Here is a 17,248-nt window from a genome sequence, read left to right on the forward strand (position 1 = left end):
CTTCTTTAAAAAAAAAAAAAAAAAAAAAAAAGTGTTCATGTGATGTCACCCTATCAATATATCTTACCGGTAATTTTATAAAAGTCCTCTTTTATGGACATGGTCGATAAATGTCCGGGAAACACTATTAATGAAACTATTAATGTACTCCTGCAGAGCGAGGACCACCTTGCGAATGGTTCGACAAACATATGTTTTCCCCTAGCTTCTGTGCGTCACCCACCGTGCAAGAATGTACCACTTGCAAAAAAAAAAAAACGCAACGCAATATTTGCGGTACAGTAAGTGCATGAATTCGACGTGTTAAATTCTTTATGTGCGGCTCAAGAAGTTCGTAAAGATAAGACATTGCTTCCGCGGAAAATCTGTATCTTTCATACAAATAATTATCAGGAAAGGCAAGGGGATTTTGTCATGCTAAAAATTATTTCTTTACGAAGTACTCGTCTAACAATTTGCGCTGAGATGTCACCGGATTTGGAAGAAAAGGTGAATAAGTTACGTCACCTATATGTTTCTTTGCTCTCAGCTGATTGGTCAAACTTCGGTCTGAGATCTTGAATCCAGAACATAACCTGCGCCGGAGCAGGTTAGCCGTGCAGCGTAAGATACCATGGCAACGAACACCGATTAAAGCTGAGCTACTTTCATAGTACCTAAAACCCAGGGTTGGCGGAAACTAAACTGAAACATAGCTGGCTAGCCACCTAAACCGGCTTCATGGTACAGGCCCCTGGCCTACTAGTAGTGTAAATATACCTTGTTTCTATTTTGCATTAAAAATGTTTGTGGCCCCTTTAAGAAATCCCTCTCTTCTCGCGATACTATTCACTTGTGCTGGACGCGTGCGCGCGACCAGAGAAGCCATTTTTCACTGTTCAGGAGAGCTCCATGTGGTGCGTGCATCGATCGGATTCTGTGTTATACGTTCTTCTTTCTTGGTAAATATTACTCCAATATCTTTAATATGCACAAATAAGTTGTGAAGCGAAGTTAAAAGAACATTTGATGTGTACATTTTTTTTTAATAGATTTATTTGGAGCATGTGTGACGAGTGAACCTCGTGGTGATCGGTAAAGCATTGGGTATGTACGTTTCATGGTTTATGGGGTAAATTACTGATGGCATGTTTATTTGATAAATCTGTTAATGAGTTTAATCTATATTCTGTGATTATACAGTATAACTTTATGGTTTAATGCATATTTCTGGTTCTGCATGATTAAACGTGGGTTGTGGCTTTGTTGAAGTGCTTTTATTTCTCTTGTAACTTGGGCCTACCTCAGCCACCGTATTCCAGTTTGTGTTATCGTATTTATTTGTAACATATTTTGGTTTGGAGAAATCGATTTAAATCTGACCTGTTGCAGTGCATTACACTGTATTTCAGTTTGAGTTGAGTTAAGTATTCTGTGGATTTGGGCATTGATCCACTGGTTAAACTTCTTGTGACATTTGATTATATTTCATCTTCAAATGTACTGTAAACTGTTTCTACAATTTCTTGGGTTTTTTTGTGTTTTTTTTTAACTAGTGAAATCTATTTTTTTCTTGTGAAATCTCTTCAAACAAGGCAAACTTTTTTCTTAATCAGACTTTTATCTGTTTAATTGTTCTTCCATTGACCGCTGTCACTTATTTTAAACAGCAGTCATAATAAAACCCCAATTTCAAAAAGCATAGTTTGCTTCCGGTGTGTATTTCTTCAATTTCACCCGGTTGCATTTTTCTCCTTTATTGTTTAATTTTACTGTGACTTATGTTGTTCTTATTAATATCACTCTCATTTAATTGTTTTCCAGGTGCCTTTAAGACATATTACGCGACAGTGCGCAGGAGCTTCAGGTACAAAGCGAGAAGCGAGTCGAGCGAGAAGAAAGAGGGTAAGATTTATTAGATTAGATTTGTTTTTGGTCAATGTGACTATTTTTCAGGTGCATTAATAGATGTGTGTTGTCCATACGCAGTGCATTGCACAGTACTGATTGTCTTTATTGGTTTTTACAGCTGCTAGAAGCGAGACAGTGTGCTAGCTGAGGATGAGGTGGGCCTTCGGAAGTGCGCTACCATAGACCTGGGCTGCGTTCGAAACCGCATACTTACCTACTATTTAGTATGGGAAAAAGAGTAGGCGAGCAAAAAAGTATGTACGAATCCAAAAGTAGGCGAGAATTACCTGGGTGACGTACTAATTATCGCGAGATTCGGACTTAAGTGCGTTCGAATATGCCTATTTTCCTACTATATAGTAGGCAAAAACAGTATGTGAAGGAAGCAGTACGTTCGAAACCTCAGTACTCATAAAAGAGTAGGCGAGAAGTTCCCGGATGGCTTACTGCTTCAGCCCAGATTTCCGAGTGCTCGACCGATGGATACTCTTCTATCCCAGGAGGCCACGCGAGAGGATACGTCATTATCAAACATCGCAGAGATCAGCGACGCGGGTGCTTTCAAATGTGAGTAAACACGGGTCCTTTCGTTAAAATTGCATGTGTTGAACTACTGTAGAGTAAACTGTTGAATTGTTGAAGGTGTAAAGACGTTACACAGTATAATATAGTTGTGATTTTGCTGTAAAAACACGTTTTATTATGTATAACGTTAGCTAACTGGGGAGCTCCAGTAAGGACACATAAGTTAGGTTACGTCTCTAACGTGGATTTACATAAGCCATATACATCGTAAAGACGCTTATTTTAAATGTCTATTTACATCTGACAGGAAAATCTTCAGTAAGTATTGCAGAAGAGCACATCACAACATAGACATCTGAGTGATGAATGTGTGCTATTATGTAGAACAAATCTATAAAGTAACTAAACATAAGTTATCTATTTTATTTGTTCATTACTGTTGATAAATTGAGGAACATTTATGTTGGATAAAAAGTTAAAACAACCCCAACATGTAAATGTAGTGTTGAGCTCATCACAGAGGTAATGTGAATCTTGTCTGGATGTTACAGGGTCAGATGAACAGATGTGTGTGTTTATCCGGTGGAGAGTGGCTCATGAAGCTGAATGCTGCCATCAAAGGCTTTGAGTGAGTATACTACAGAAATTAATAACTATTTAAATCTTAAGTTGTAAGTCTTAACTTTTCTGATTCTTGATTTCTGTGCATTAGCTGCACAGCTTTTGTGGTGGAGCAGGACCTGCAAGGAAAGATGATGGTGGCAGTTGTGAAAAGCGTTTTTGTCTTCTAAATAATACTGAAATCAAATGACATTGTGCGGTTAAAATGACTGCTTTTGTGTTATGTTTGTGCATTTTTGTAGGATCTGAAATGTCAGCAGGCTGGTGTGAGCACTGAGGATGAAGAGCACAGAGCTGAATCCTGGAGATTGTGCCATGAGTCCCTCCATCACTCCACCAGCCCTTACGAGACCCTCCATCACTCCACCTGCCCTTATTGCTTTAGATTGTGAAGCACAACACATCACGCAACATCCTCCGGCACGAAGGCACGGCTCACCTCTGGCGGTCAGCTGATTCATCAGAATAAAGCTGAAGAATGGGAACCGCTGTGTTGAGATGGCAGAAGGATGTGGGGTTCAGCGCCTGTAGTCTACATACATGATTGTAGTTTGAATAAAGCTTTGTTTCATGTGTTGACTAGGGCTGTGTATCACCAACAATGTCACGATACGATACGCATCACGATACTAAAGCCACGATACGATACGTATCACGATATGGATCAATTTGGAATTTCAGAGTTTAGTAACAGTAATATGTTTATTGTATAACCAGTGTTATAACAGTTGTGATCACTGAAAAACTATTTAGTTTTTGTCATAAAAAAAACAAAGAGTTAAATAAAAAATAAAATAAAAACCTTGTCACAAAAAAGCTTAAAATGGCTCTTCCTTCAGTAGCGCAAATAAATACAATAGAATAAAGATAGTCATCCAATAAAGAGAAAACTTTTTGAATAGGTCTAGCACTAGTATTCAGAAATAGGCTACTAGAAACTGAATAAAGTAATCAAATGCAAAATAACACTGGGTAGTATTTTAGTCCTGACTAAATTAAATACATAGGCTATTAATCCAAATTCTTCAAATTAAAACTATCTTTTGTTGTTTTGACAACAATATTAATGACAGACACATTATGGCTTCTGTCGCTTTAAGACCTAGTGCACGGATCCTGATTTCATTATACTGTCCCATCATGCGTTTTATGCTAAAGACATAACCGACTGTGTTTAGAGGATACTCAACAAGACCGAAATGTTTGACATAATTTTGCGTGTTTTTGTTTGTTAAAGTGATATAATCCGCGAAAAATAACTTTTGTTACTCGCGAGCTGTTTGTGAGCGCGTCGAGTATAAACGCCTCGTCCGTTTGGGGAGGTGCGCGTGCAGGCAGCGGAGACTCGCGCTGTGGAGCCAGGCGGAAGTACAAACAAGGCTTCACGCTCTTTGTGAAAAGTTTTAAAATGACTGATCTGATTGTATTAGTCTGTTCGGATTAATTAATTAAATTTTTTGAGTATAAAATCAACAGTTTTCCCCAAAGGTGATTCTTTGCACAGCTGCCTAAGGTCTCCTTTGTGCAGACATTACAAACGCTGAGGAAACCCGTTCTAGGAAGGGCTGTCGAGTTACTGATGTTATGAGGTATATATATATATATATATTATGGGTTTGCGTACATAATATGAGATCTTAATATATATTTTCTTAGATAATTCATTATAATACATTTAAAAAAAGATTTTTTATTTATTTATAGGCCTAGGCCTGAGGGATGAAATTAGAGTTAAATTCAACAAGAAAAAGAGGAAAACATAAAGCAGCAGTAAGGCGCTTTTGGATATAAAATAAAGAAATTAACATATTCAAGAGATGACAATTTTGGGATTCCGTAATAAAAATAAATAATATCGTTAAGGATAAAAGGGTGGGTCACATTAGTAGGGTTAAATATAAGAACTTAAATCAACCCTAAATGTATTCACAAAATAAATGGGCAGCAGTTTCTTCAAAAAGACCACAAAATGAGCAAGTTTAATCAAAATCAAGATATTTACAGATAGATTAATTAAACGTGTCGTTCAAATCTTTTAAGTTGTTGCACGTGTGATAACGCGTCGTAGGTCACATGATAACGTCAACATGGCAGATGTCCGGTTTGCATTCATACTCAACGAGATTTGGCTATAAAGTACCTACTCTTTTAGCGCTCGTTAAGTAAGTACTTATTGAAATTAAGTACCTACTCATTGAGTATGCGGTTTCGAACGCAGCCCTGATGTCTGATGAGGAAGACGGCATCGTCGGCGGGGTGTCTGGATGGATTGTGCGACCTCCGTCCTTTCGCAGCCAGGAGCTCACCGAGCTCTGTGCCACGCTGCAGTCGAGATTAGAGGCGACTCCAAAGTACAGGGCAACGCACCACAGACGTCTGCAAAATGGACCGAATTCAGACAGAATGCTGCTAGTTACCTGCAGCTCTGAAGCAGAAAACAGACACTTCACGGTGCTGTAGGATTTTGTGCTTCTCATGAGCTTCCCATTTGTTGTGTGGGCAAAAAAATCCTATGCTTTGTACATATATGATATATGATATTAGTTGTGTGTTTGTGTTTGTGCTAATAAAGCTCTTTCTTTGAATAAACAGCACGTCCCTGGCAAATTTTCCTTTCCTCAATAAATTCATTCATGTCCTTGATGATGGTAATAGTGTAGTCCATAGGATAACAATGACATGAATATACAACATAACATCATATATATATATGTATATGTATGTCAGGGCTATTCAATTCGTTTCATTCGAGGGCCGCATTATCAAATCGAAAAGTTGAGGTGGGCCGGTGGGTTGGTTTGGGGGTTTATCTTATTTATTGAAACATAACAGTTTCAATAAATAAGTTAACGTAACCCTAAAAAAGTGTGGTATTTACTTGGAAATGTGGTACCCAACAGTAGCCTATGCAAATATATAAAACCATAAATAAAAAACGTACTCGGTTACCTAATGTAACCTCGGTTCTCTCTAGAAGAGGGAACGAGTATTGCGTAAGTAGCTTACGCTTCGGGAAAGTTCTCTTTCTTCGAGATCTGAAGCCAAAAAATTATCCTTAATTTTGCATTTATTGTCAACGCAGTGCAGCAGCAGGCAGACCAAAGCAAGCTGTATCAGCGTGCTCATTGGCTGCCAGGCGGCAACTGCTTAAGCCTATCAGTGAGCCCGGCGTGACGTCACACCCAACCGTCAAGAAGGGTGTGGCCAGTGTGTATATATTGCGGGCTCACAGGCTGAACTCTGGTTTTCATAGTCTGAAGCGCAAAAGCTCGTGGCGCGTCACAGCAGGTTACGCAATACTCGTTCCCTCTTCTAGAGAGAACCGAGGTTACATTAGGTAACTGAGTACGTTCTCTTACGAGAGGTTCTCTCGTATTGCGTAAGTAGCTTACGCTTCGGGAACCCATTGTCAACGCCATGCGCGCCGAGCATCCAACACATGAATCCCAGGGAGACCGGGGAAAAACATAGCGTTGAAACAGGTACCAAGCACTTCACTTACCAACGCCTGTACCAAGCACTTCACTTCACATAAATGATAGAGCGGCATAGCCGGTCTGTATACATCAGTGTAAATGGTGTGGCCGGCAGCGCGGGCCCACACAGTGCATAAACACGTATAGGGAAAGGGAATAGAGCAGAAACACTGGTCTATTTGTGGAAAAGAATCCTTCCCCTGGTGCCAACCAGAAAATTAACCAGTATGTGGACATAGTCTGCACTTATACTGATAACAGTGTAGCCTGCAGGGCGGGAACTTCCAGGTTATAAAACCTCACGAATGTAGATGGGGAGGCCCAGCCCGCCGCCATACAAATATCGTGAATAGAAATTCCGCTGGACCAGGCCCACGAAGAGGCCATGGCTCTAGTGGAGTGGGCTCTGACACCCAAAGGACACTGCAGGTGTTTGGAGGCGTAAGCTGCTGCAATCGCGTCCACTATCCACCTGGACAGGCTCTGTTTCGAGGCGGCGAGACCCTTGGTGCGTCCGCCAAAAGAAACAAAGAGCTGCTCGGACCACCTGAAAGCGGCGGAACGCGTGATATAAACTCTCAGCGCCCTAACAGGGCATAGGAGGTTATCACTGTCCCCGTTATCGGATATTGGCAGAGCCGAGAGGGAGATGATTTGTGCCCTAAAGGGGGTACCAATCGCTTTGGGAATATACCCGTGTCTCGGTCTGAGAATGACTTTAGAGTCATTCGGTCCGAACTCAAGACATGTAGGGCTAATAGATAGCGCGTGCAGGTCCCCCACGCGTTTTACTGAAGACAGAGCTATCAGAAAAACGGTTTTGAGCGAAAGGTACTTAGGATCCACAGATTCAAGCGGTTCAAAAGGAAAAGCCTTCAGGGCCTCCAGGACCAAGGACAGATCCCAAATAGGAACCGAGGGGGGTCGCGGGGGATTCATCCGCCTGGCTCCTCTGAGGAAACGGATAATAAGCTCATTCCTTCCGATTGCCCGGCTGCGCGTCGTCTCAGCGAACGCTGCAATAGCCGCCACATACACTTTGAGCGTGGAAGGGAACCTGCCCTTTTCCAACAGCTCCTGTAGGAAGGAGAGCACTTGCGGAACCCCACATGTGCGTGGATCAAAGCTCTTAGTAGCGCACCATTTAGAGAACACAGACCACTTGGACGCATAGAGCCGTCTCGTGGAGGGAGCTCTAAACTGCGTGATCGTGTTCACGACCCCTTCTGGCAGGTCAACGGGTATCCGTTGATTACCCATGCATGCAGAGACCATCGCTCCGGATGGGGATGCCAGATTGACCCACCGGCTTGAGAGAGGAGATCCTTTCTCACCGGGATCGGCCATGGGGGTGAGTGCGACAGCCTCACCAGCTCTGGGTACCAAATCTGGTTCTCCCAGCGCGGGGCTATAAGGAGCACTGGGTGCTGTGTTTCCCTTATCCTTGTTAAAACCTGAGGTAACAGGGAGATCGGGGGAAAAGCGTACAGCGGGAGGCTGGGCCAGGTCTGGGACAGCGCGTCCTCGCTTTTCGAGAAAAATATCGGGCAGTGAGCGTTGTCTTTCGACGCAAAGAAGGTCGACCTCCACCCTGCCGAATAGGTGCCAGAGGAGCTGGACTGTCTGAGGATGCAGGGACCAATCTCCCGGGGGAATGATGTCCCTGGACAGTCTGTCTGGTCCCACATTCAAGTGGCCCGGCACGTGCACGGCTCTCAGCGAGCGCAACGAGCGGTGAGCCCACACGAGAAGGCGTTCTGTCAGTTTGCACAGGCTCTTGGATCTGACACCGCCCTGTCGGTTCACATAGGATACCACTGACATGTTGTCCGAGCGGACTAACACATGGTGATCCCGTATGAATGGGAGGAAGCGCTTGAGCGCGTTCTTGACCGCTATCATCTCCAAACAATTTATGTGGAGGCATTTCTCCTGGTCCGACCACAGGCCAAATGCTGGCTTGCCCTCGAAAAGAGCGCCCCAACCTGAGGTGGAAGCGTCCGTCGAGATAACTTTGCGGCGCGAGACGGCTCCCATTGTCACTCCCGCTGGTACCAATCGGCCGCTAACCAGGGCTTCAGTGCTGAAACGCAGCTCTGAGTCACTCTGATTCGAATGCCGCCGGAAGCCCAGGCTCTGTGAGGCACTCGGGCGTTCAACCAGCGTTGAAGAGGGCGCATACGCAATAGACCCAGCTGAAGCACTGCTGCAGCCGAGGCCATGCAACCCAGCATCCTCTGAAATGTCTTTAGAGGAGCGGTGCTGCCCGACCGGAAGGAAGCGGCCAGGCGTCGAATGCAGCGCGCGCGCTGTGTCGACAGACGGGCCGTCACAGGCAGGAAAGGCGTGGTTCTGGAAGCTGGCGATCGGCGGCGGCGATGAAGAAAACAGCCGTCGAGCCTGTTTGGTGCTGGCTCCTTAGGAGGAGACCACTCGAGGCCTAACTGGTCAACAGCCCGGGTAAGGAGGCGCAAAAGCTCCGCGTCCTCGCCCGCTCGAGAACGGCCAGAATCTTGGACTGTAGAGGAGGCGGTGGACCAGTCCTCGCTGTCAGACGCCAGGATGGAGCAGCTGTCAGCGGCGCGTTCGTCAGACTCATCCGCCTCGTCCCCTGAAACGGCGGCGGCGCGGGCGAGAGCCGGCGGTTGAGCGGCCGGGAGGGGGGGCGGAGAGGGCGAGAGAGAAGCTCAAGGGAGAGGTTCCGGCGAGCTTCTGAGCGCCGCATCGGTCTCCGGTGGTCGCTGCGAGCGGCGCTTTTTCTTGCGCGGCCCGACAGGGACATGCGGAGCGACAGCCTGGTCAAAAACCTCAAGTCGAGCCCGCAGGGTCAACATTGAGAGTTCTTCGCACTCGGGGCAGAGAGAGTGCGGCGGCGGCGTGATCGCGGCCCATGCAGAGAGCGCAGATAAGATGGCGGTCTCCGTTGCTGAGCGGGGCGCGGCATGAACCGCAGGAGAAACGAGGCATTTTGATAAAAACGCCTCGCGCTCTTTAGAAGAGAAAGTGCGTGTCGCAGGGCGAACACACACACAGCAGAATTATGCAAAAAAAAAAGGATATGTCGCCGGATTTGGACAGGCACGGATGGCTGAAGGCGGCGAAGGTGGCCGGCTTCCTCAGGTGCTGTCCTAAGCTTGCTGGTCGCTGGTTTCGACGGCGGCGGCTTCTCAAGATCCAGCGATGCGAAGAGCTTCGCTGAAGACAAGAAAATCAGAGTTCAGCCTGTGAGCCCACAATATATACACACTGGCCACACCCTTCTTGACGGTTAGAAGGGTGTGGAGGGCGCGAAGCCGGGCTCACTGATAGGCTTAAGCAGTTGCCGCCTGGCAGCCAATGAGCACGCTGATACAGCTTGCTTTGGTCTGCCTGCTGCTGCACTGCGTTGACAATAAATGCAAAATTAAGGATAATTTTTTGGCTTCAGATCTCGAAGAAAGAGAACTTTCCCAAAGCGTAAGCTACTTACGCAATACGAGAGAACCTCTCGTAAGAGAACATGGTTCCATCATAGTTTATGGCAATGTTTTTGTTTGTTTTTTCAGATTTTAAAGTTCATCTAGCCACATGTCCAAATCGAAACAATATTTTTTTTCCTAAATGTCGTTAAAAAAATATTGTGAAATGACTTCGTTTCCATTAGTGAATAGTGAATGCACCTCAAATGTATACCAACATTTTCTAAACGACTTACTTGTTTTGTACAGTGAGCGGACTTTGTATGTTTCCCAGTCCGCTCCTGGTTTTTCATGTTGCAGCTGAGCTCTTTTTATATAGTTGGGAAATGTATAAGGTGGCCAATAGCAAGCATCCTCACCAGCCATCCACCTACTGCTTACTACTTCCACCTCTCCCCGTTCCAAGAAATCCACGACATGGAAAAATGGTGGGTTCATCTTATGCATTAAAGAAAAGATAAGAAATAATTAGATTGGTTAATATTGTGTTAAAATGAGAAATGTGTAAAAAATATAATTACTTATAATTACTAAATACCAACTTGCTTTTTAAACCAGTGTAGTTTGGCATCTTTTGTTGATGCAGTACATATGCCAAGTAATTGAGATTTATGTACATTTTTTTGTAGAACTATGTTCCTCGAGGAGCTGAACACGCAGCGCCGGATGAAACTCTATGAAGCCTCTGTGCGGGTAAATAAGGGGAATATAGTATAGGAAGTGTCAATGGTCCATTTCCAAGATAGGTGGCGGTAATGCACATATTTGTCTGCGATCCGCCGTAAAAAGCAAGAAAGAAGAAGAAGAGGAAAACGAAAGTAAAGCATCTGGGCCTAGTTTATCTCCGCTGCGTCGCACAGAACAGGCTCTGAGAGAGGCGGACGACACTTCCGACGCATAAGATGTGACTTATAAAAACAAACTTGACGGGAAAATGTGCGCATCTGCACGCAAACTGTGACCTATGTGTACGAACGTTTTGGAGACGGAGCAGTTTGGCGAACCGATGGTGAGCTGGAGTTAAATGTTGTTTTGGTCGCTTTTAGACAGAGCATTTTAAGAAAATTATACATATAATAACACTCGCGGCCATTTATGTGTTTAATCCACAATCCATCGAGACCAGCAAGAGATTCTGAGAACGACGCGCGCGGACTGACAACAAGCGTTACTGAGTTTAAAATACTTATACATTCATATAATAATTATTATTAATACATTCTCCATTAAAGTCGTTTGTAATTATTAGGAACTTTATATTGTAAAGCGTGATTTAAATGTGAAGTTACAGAAGGCTGTTCTTCGGCTACTCCGAACAGACGAAGAAGAATCTGCCAGAAATTACAATCTTTTGAAGTTAAAACATGAAGTTTTATTGAAAACGAATATGTTTCTGAAAGTTTCCCCCCATTTCCTCTTCAGTTTTAGGCTGTTGTTTTTGTGATGTGAAATCGAAAGTATTTTTGAAGCAGACATTTACAGTAGACAGACAGATGAAGCCTGACGTCAGTGAACAACAATCTGCTGTTATTAAACTGAATATCTCAGTTCATATATAGCAATTATGGTTAGTAGTTATACAGTATGTCTATTATAATTCTGCTTTTACTCAATCAGTTATTTTAGGATCATTTGAAAGTAATGAAATCAATCATCATTGTGAACTTGAAGTAATGATTAAATGACAAATGATTCAACAATTAATAAAGATTGGGTAAATATGATTGTAAAATGATATTAAACTGTAATAGAGAATATAACAAACCAGCTTCAATTTTCCCACTCAAGTTTTAAACACAATTTCTGTTCCCCAATGAATTAATATTTAGAGTCAGTTAAACTCATTAAACAATCAGAAATGATTAAGACCATTCGGTTATTTTACATGGCAATATATTTGTCTGTAACTCACTTTATTTTATAGATAGTTTTTGCTGTTGCTGTTGTTGATGATAACTCCGCATTCTTCATTATTGTCTTAAATAAGATGTTCTTCATCTGTGTAAAATGGTGTCATCTCCAGGTGATGCTGAAGGATTGAGTGTTTCCAGAAACCAGTGCTGATCAGTTTTCAGTGTCAGTTTAGCTGCAGTATGTCAGAGGAAAGAGGAAAGGACTCTCTCTCTCAGATGAGTCTCTCAGAGAAACACAGGTAAGACTGCGTCTGTTTTCATCACTTTAAACTCCACTGGACTTTGTGTTTCCCTGTCAATAACACAACTTTAAGCATATTTGCACATGCTTTGCACAATTTCTATTTTTAACTTCTTAAATTAACTCTGACATTGTCTATAAAGCCCTGTTTGCTCTATAGAAAATATCACAGTTAATCATTTGTTAATAACCTTCTAGATGCTGAATTAATCCAAATAAATGACTTCAGTTTTTAGATCATACAATTACTGACAGACATTAGGAAACAACTATACACTTAATTTAATTCAAGTATGCTAACACAACTGTGTCACACAGACATTTCTGCTCTCTATTTCTGTCAATAAACAAAAACTTGAAATGTTCTCATAAATTAGAGTGAAGTATTTTTTAACATATTAAATCTCTCTCATATATGTTAAAGAAATCATTAAACTAATGTGAGCCAGTAAAATAAAATAGTAGTTAACTATAAAACTGTAAATTGTGTGTGTGTGTGTATTTCTGTGGAGGATTAGATTAAGACACAGATGTGTTTCACACACAGTTGATCCTCCTTTACTAAAGTGTTTTCTCTCTGTTCTTTGTGTCATCAGTGTAAGATCAGGCTCACATGTGTCCAGCTCTGTGTCTCTGAAGAGTGATCAGTCTAAAGGTTTAGATCCACCATTCTTCAGTGAGAAAACACCATCATCTAATGAAAGGTATTTTGTGTTTACATTGCATTATATTGTTGTATTATTTGTCTACAGTGGTGTATATGAATGATCTTGACTGAATGAAACAATAAGTCTCAATAAAACTCAATTCCTGGGAACCTTATGAAACTCATTCAGTAACACAATTACACAGGCAGCCACAAGGAGACACAAATACACTATGGAAAATAGATCATGAAACTAAACATGTATATATGTTTATCCATCCGACTGTAGTCATAAATGGACAAATGCACAGCTATACTGCATTTAATTACTATTTGCAACATTAAACCTTTTCAAATGAGACTAAAGTATCTCCTGTAGTAAAGTGTTTTCTCTCTGTTCTTTGTGTCATCAGTGTAAGATCAGGCTCACATGTGTCCAGCTCTGTGTCTCTGAAGAGTGATCGGTCTAAAGGTGTAGGACCAGACTTCAGTGAGAAAACACCATCATCTAATAAAAGGTATTGCATAAGTTTCTAATTTTTTGTCACACGTTGTCTGTGTTTAAAAGTTGTATCAGTGAATATCAATCATGAAACATTTCTAGATCCAATATTTATCATTATTTATCATTGAATCATTTATCATGATATTTCTTATTGACTACTCTGATAAATATTTGATCTGATAAATATTTATCAGAGTATTGGTAAATGGTAAATGGACTGCATTTATATAGCGCTTTCACAGACCTATGGCCACCAAAGCGCTTTACATTGCCTCACATTCACCCATTCACTCACTCATTCATACACCGACGGCGGTGTCAGCCATGCAAGGCGCCATCCAGCTCGTCGGGAGCAGCTGGGGTTAGGTGTCTTGCTCATGGACACCTCGACACTTGGTCAAGTGGAACCGGGGATTGAACCACCAACCTTTCGGTTTGTAGACAACCTACATGAACCACTGAGCCACTGCCGCCCACAGCTAATGCTTTTTCTCTTTCTGTGAAATTTTGCCTGGAAATTCAGTATTTATTTGATTTATTTGATTACAGGCTTCAATATGAGACATTCGACTCAGACGTTCAGACTCACAGGAACCACGAGAATTTCAAAGACAATCTTCTAGGAATCTTCCAAGTAGGAAAACACATTTTTATAAATGTTTAATATTCTAACAAACAAATATGTTATTGAACAAAGACATTTTATTTAATTCCTCCAGATCCATTTTGTCCTTTGAAGCACTTATATATTTTTTATTTTTCTATTGGTTAAAAATATCAGCTGGTTAACATGTTAGTCTTTTAACTGGATTTTTTTTAATAGATATTATAGTTATTGAATAAATTGTGTTGACCAAATGTAGATGTACAATTTGGTTTAAATTGTGTCTTTTTTCTTACTTTTGTTTGTAGGATCTTGAGAGCAAAATAATCACGTTTCTGAAGAATGAGCTGGAGAAGTTTAGGAAAATATTACAAAAGGAGAACATACAACACTTTGTGAAGGACTTTATTGAGAACAGATCCAGTATCAAAGAATCAGCTCTTGATCTCACACTACATTACCTGAGAGAGATGAAGCAAGATGAAGCTGCTAATGCTCTAGAAGGTTAGAGACTCATGATCATCTGTCTGATTGTCTCTTATAAATGTAGGAGAGAAAATGAAGACTAAAACTGTCTATTTTCTGTTCCTGTGTTTAGATGAGCTGTTCTTCATTCATCAGCTGAAATGTGGCCTAAAGAAGAAGTATCAATGTGTGTATGAAGGAATTGCGAAGCAAGGTGACTCCACACTTCTGAATAACATCTACACAGATCTCTATATCACTCAGGGTGGCAGTGAACAGGTCAATACTGAACATGAGGTGAGACAGATTGAAGTTGCTTCCAGGCGTCATGAAGCACAAGAGAAACAAGTTAAATGCACAAATTTGTTTGAAGCTCCTGAACAAGACGAGGAGATCCGAACTGTACTGACAAAAGGAGTCGCTGGCATCGGGAAATCAGTCTCTGTGCAAAAGTTTGTTCTGGACTGGGCTGAAGGAAAAGAAAATCAAGATATCAGCTTCATATTTCCTCTTCCTTTCAGAGAGATGAACTTAAAGGAGAAAGAAAAACTGAGTTTGATGGACCTTATAACTCAATTCTTCCCAGAGACAAAAGGACTGAACCTTACAAGAAGGAATCAGTTCAAAGTGCTGTTCATCCTTGATGGACTGGACGAATGTCGCCTTCCTCTGAAGTTTGACTGTAATGAGACGTGGAGTGATGTATCGTCACCAGCCTCTCTGGATGTTCTCCTAACGAACCTCATGAAGGGAAATCTGCTTCCTTCTGCTCTCATCTGGATCACCACCAGACCAGCAGCTGCCAGTAAGATTCCTCCTGACTGCATCGGCCGGCTGACAGAGATACGAGGATTCAGTGACGCACAGAAGGAAGAGTACTTCAAAAAAAGATTCACTGATGAGAATCAGGCCAACACAATCCTAGATCACATTAAACAATCAAAGAGTCTCTTTATCATGTGCCACATCCCAGTCTTCTGCTGGATTTCAGCCACGGTTCTCCAGAACATTCTGCAGGAGAAAAGAAATAATGATGTGAAACACACTCAGGCTGATGCGATCTCTAAAACACAGCAGGAATCAAACACTGAAGACACTCCCAAGACTCTGACACAAATGTACACACACTTTCTCCGCTTCCAGATCCAGCAGAGCCGCCGAAAGTATGATGGAGAATACACACCAGATGTTTCCTGGGATAAAGACGCCATCCTTTCACTGGGGAAACTGGCATTTCATCAGCTGGAAAGAAACAACCTGATCTTCTATGACACAGACCTGGAAGCCTGTGGTATTGACGTCTATAAGGCATCAGTGTACTCAGGCATGTGTACCCAGATCTTTAAGGAGGAAACAGGGTTCGTTCTTGGTACCATGTACTGCTTTGTTCACTTGAGCATTCAAGAGTTTATTGCAGCCCTTTATGCACATCTGTTTCTAGACATCAACAAGACAAGTGTGTTTGATCATGAGTCTACAGAACAGGAAAACAGAAATGAAACCATGATTGATTTTCTCAAGACTGCAGTGGACAAGGCACTCGAGAGTGACAATGGACACCTGGACCTTTTCCTTCGCTTCCTCCTCGGTCTGTCACTCCAGTCCAATCGAGGACTCTTACGAGGTCTGTTGACACAGCAAGACGGCAGTGACCAGAGCAACAAGGAAATAGTTCAGTACATCAAGCAGAAATTAGAAGATGATCTTCCAGCAGAGAGATCCATCAATCTGTTCTACTGTCTGAATGAACTGAACGACCAAACTCTGGTGAAAGAGATTCAGACCCACCTTAGCAAAGGAAGTCTCTCATCTGGTGACCTTTCACCTGCCCAGTGGTCTGCTGTAGCCTTTGTGTTGTTGACATCAGAGGAGGAGCTGGAGGAGTTTGAGCTTCAGAAATTCAAGAAATCAGACGAGTGTCTCATCAGATTATCGGCAGTCATCAAAACCTCCAGTAGAGCTCTGTAAGTCTTTTAATATATTTTGTCATGTTTTGCTCTCATCTGAAAAATGTCTTATCTACATTACTCTATAGTGATTCCTCATCATGAACATGAACTTATCCCTGTAAAGCCTGACATATGAAATAATAGTCTGAATTTTTTTTGTGTGTGTGGAGACAGTTTATCAAATCTTAAGAAAAAATATAAAAGACCATGTAAAAATGTTTGCATGTTTGTCTTGTATCATATGATACACCAGACTTTAATGACTTGTATAGAATTATATATTAGCTCATACTCATACTTGTGGAAAAATAATTGGGGAAATAATGTGGGGGAAATAATGTAATTTGGTACAGATGGTATTTATATTGCCAACAAGTAAGATGAAATTCTGAAAGGTTATAATATAAAACATTGAGATTTTTATAAAACAGGCTTAAATAAAGTACATATATATTACCACATCATATATTAGTTGTCCCTGTCACGTGTCAGCGTTTGTTTGGACTTTCAGTTCGAGTTTTGCTTGGTTCCTATTTGCCTTTCTATGGTTACGTCATTATCAGTTCAGTTGTGTCACCTGTTTAGTCATCATCGTCATTAGTGGTCGACCGATATATCGCCAAGGCCGATATTTGGCACTTTTAAAATATCGGCATCGGCCAATACGTTTTTCTGATTGGCCGATGTGTTGGAAGCGGGACTTTTATTTTGACGGGTGGTGCTGAGAACACCAGCGCCTGATCACACAGCGCTCACTCACATTCTCCGTCTTCATTAGTTTACAATCTCTGTCAGTCATATCTAATACTTTGTTAGACAGAACTGGTAAACAAAGAAAGTAAATGGTATGCGAAAAAGTAAAGTGTTGCTTTTATATTATTTGTAACAGAAAAGGCAAACAATCAGGCTAAAATACTTTCTCATTTACTCGTCAACATTCAGCAAATGCGCATCT

The 17,248-nt window shown here is 41.8% G+C and overlaps 1 protein-coding gene and 1 long non-coding RNA gene across 19 annotated transcripts in view; both read left to right on the forward strand.

Moving 5' to 3' along the window:
• Nucleotides 1-676: 676 nt before the first annotated feature.
• LOC311091433 lies at nt 677-3,612 on the forward strand. Its single transcript, XR_014608092.1, has 6 exons — nt 677-941; nt 1,032-1,086; nt 1,804-1,884; nt 2,009-2,457; nt 2,967-3,043; nt 3,279-3,612. It is a non-coding gene; the product is annotated as an uncharacterized lncRNA (long non-coding RNA).
• A 7,153-nt stretch (nt 3,613-10,765) lies between these two features.
• LOC311090947 (uncharacterized protein) overlaps nt 10,766-17,248 on the forward strand; it is a 228,180-nt gene continuing 221,697 nt past the window's right edge. For 16 of the 18 annotated variants that reach the window (XM_084126594.1, XM_084126605.1, XM_084126600.1 and 13 more), the window contains exons 1-7: nt 10,766-10,979; nt 11,994-12,122; nt 12,721-12,828; nt 13,184-13,288; nt 13,825-13,909; nt 14,188-14,383; nt 14,478-16,308. In XM_084126594.1, coding sequence (XP_083982720.1) covers nt 12,064-12,122; nt 12,721-12,828; nt 13,184-13,288; nt 13,825-13,909; nt 14,188-14,383; nt 14,478-16,308 — 2,384 coding nt within the window. In that variant the 5' untranslated portion in view covers nt 10,766-10,979; nt 11,994-12,063. Of the gene's footprint in view, nt 10,980-11,392; nt 11,538-11,993; nt 12,123-12,720; nt 12,829-13,183; nt 13,289-13,824; nt 13,910-14,187; nt 14,384-14,477; nt 16,309-17,248 lie in introns of all 18 variants that reach the window. The other 2 variants (XM_084126604.1, XM_084126606.1) reach the window with 2 other exon arrangements.

Source organism: Abramis brama, assembly GCF_963993115.1.
Source record: "Abramis brama genome assembly, chromosome: 1".
NCBI classification, from domain to species: Eukaryota; Metazoa; Chordata; class Actinopteri; order Cypriniformes; family Leuciscidae; genus Abramis; species Abramis brama.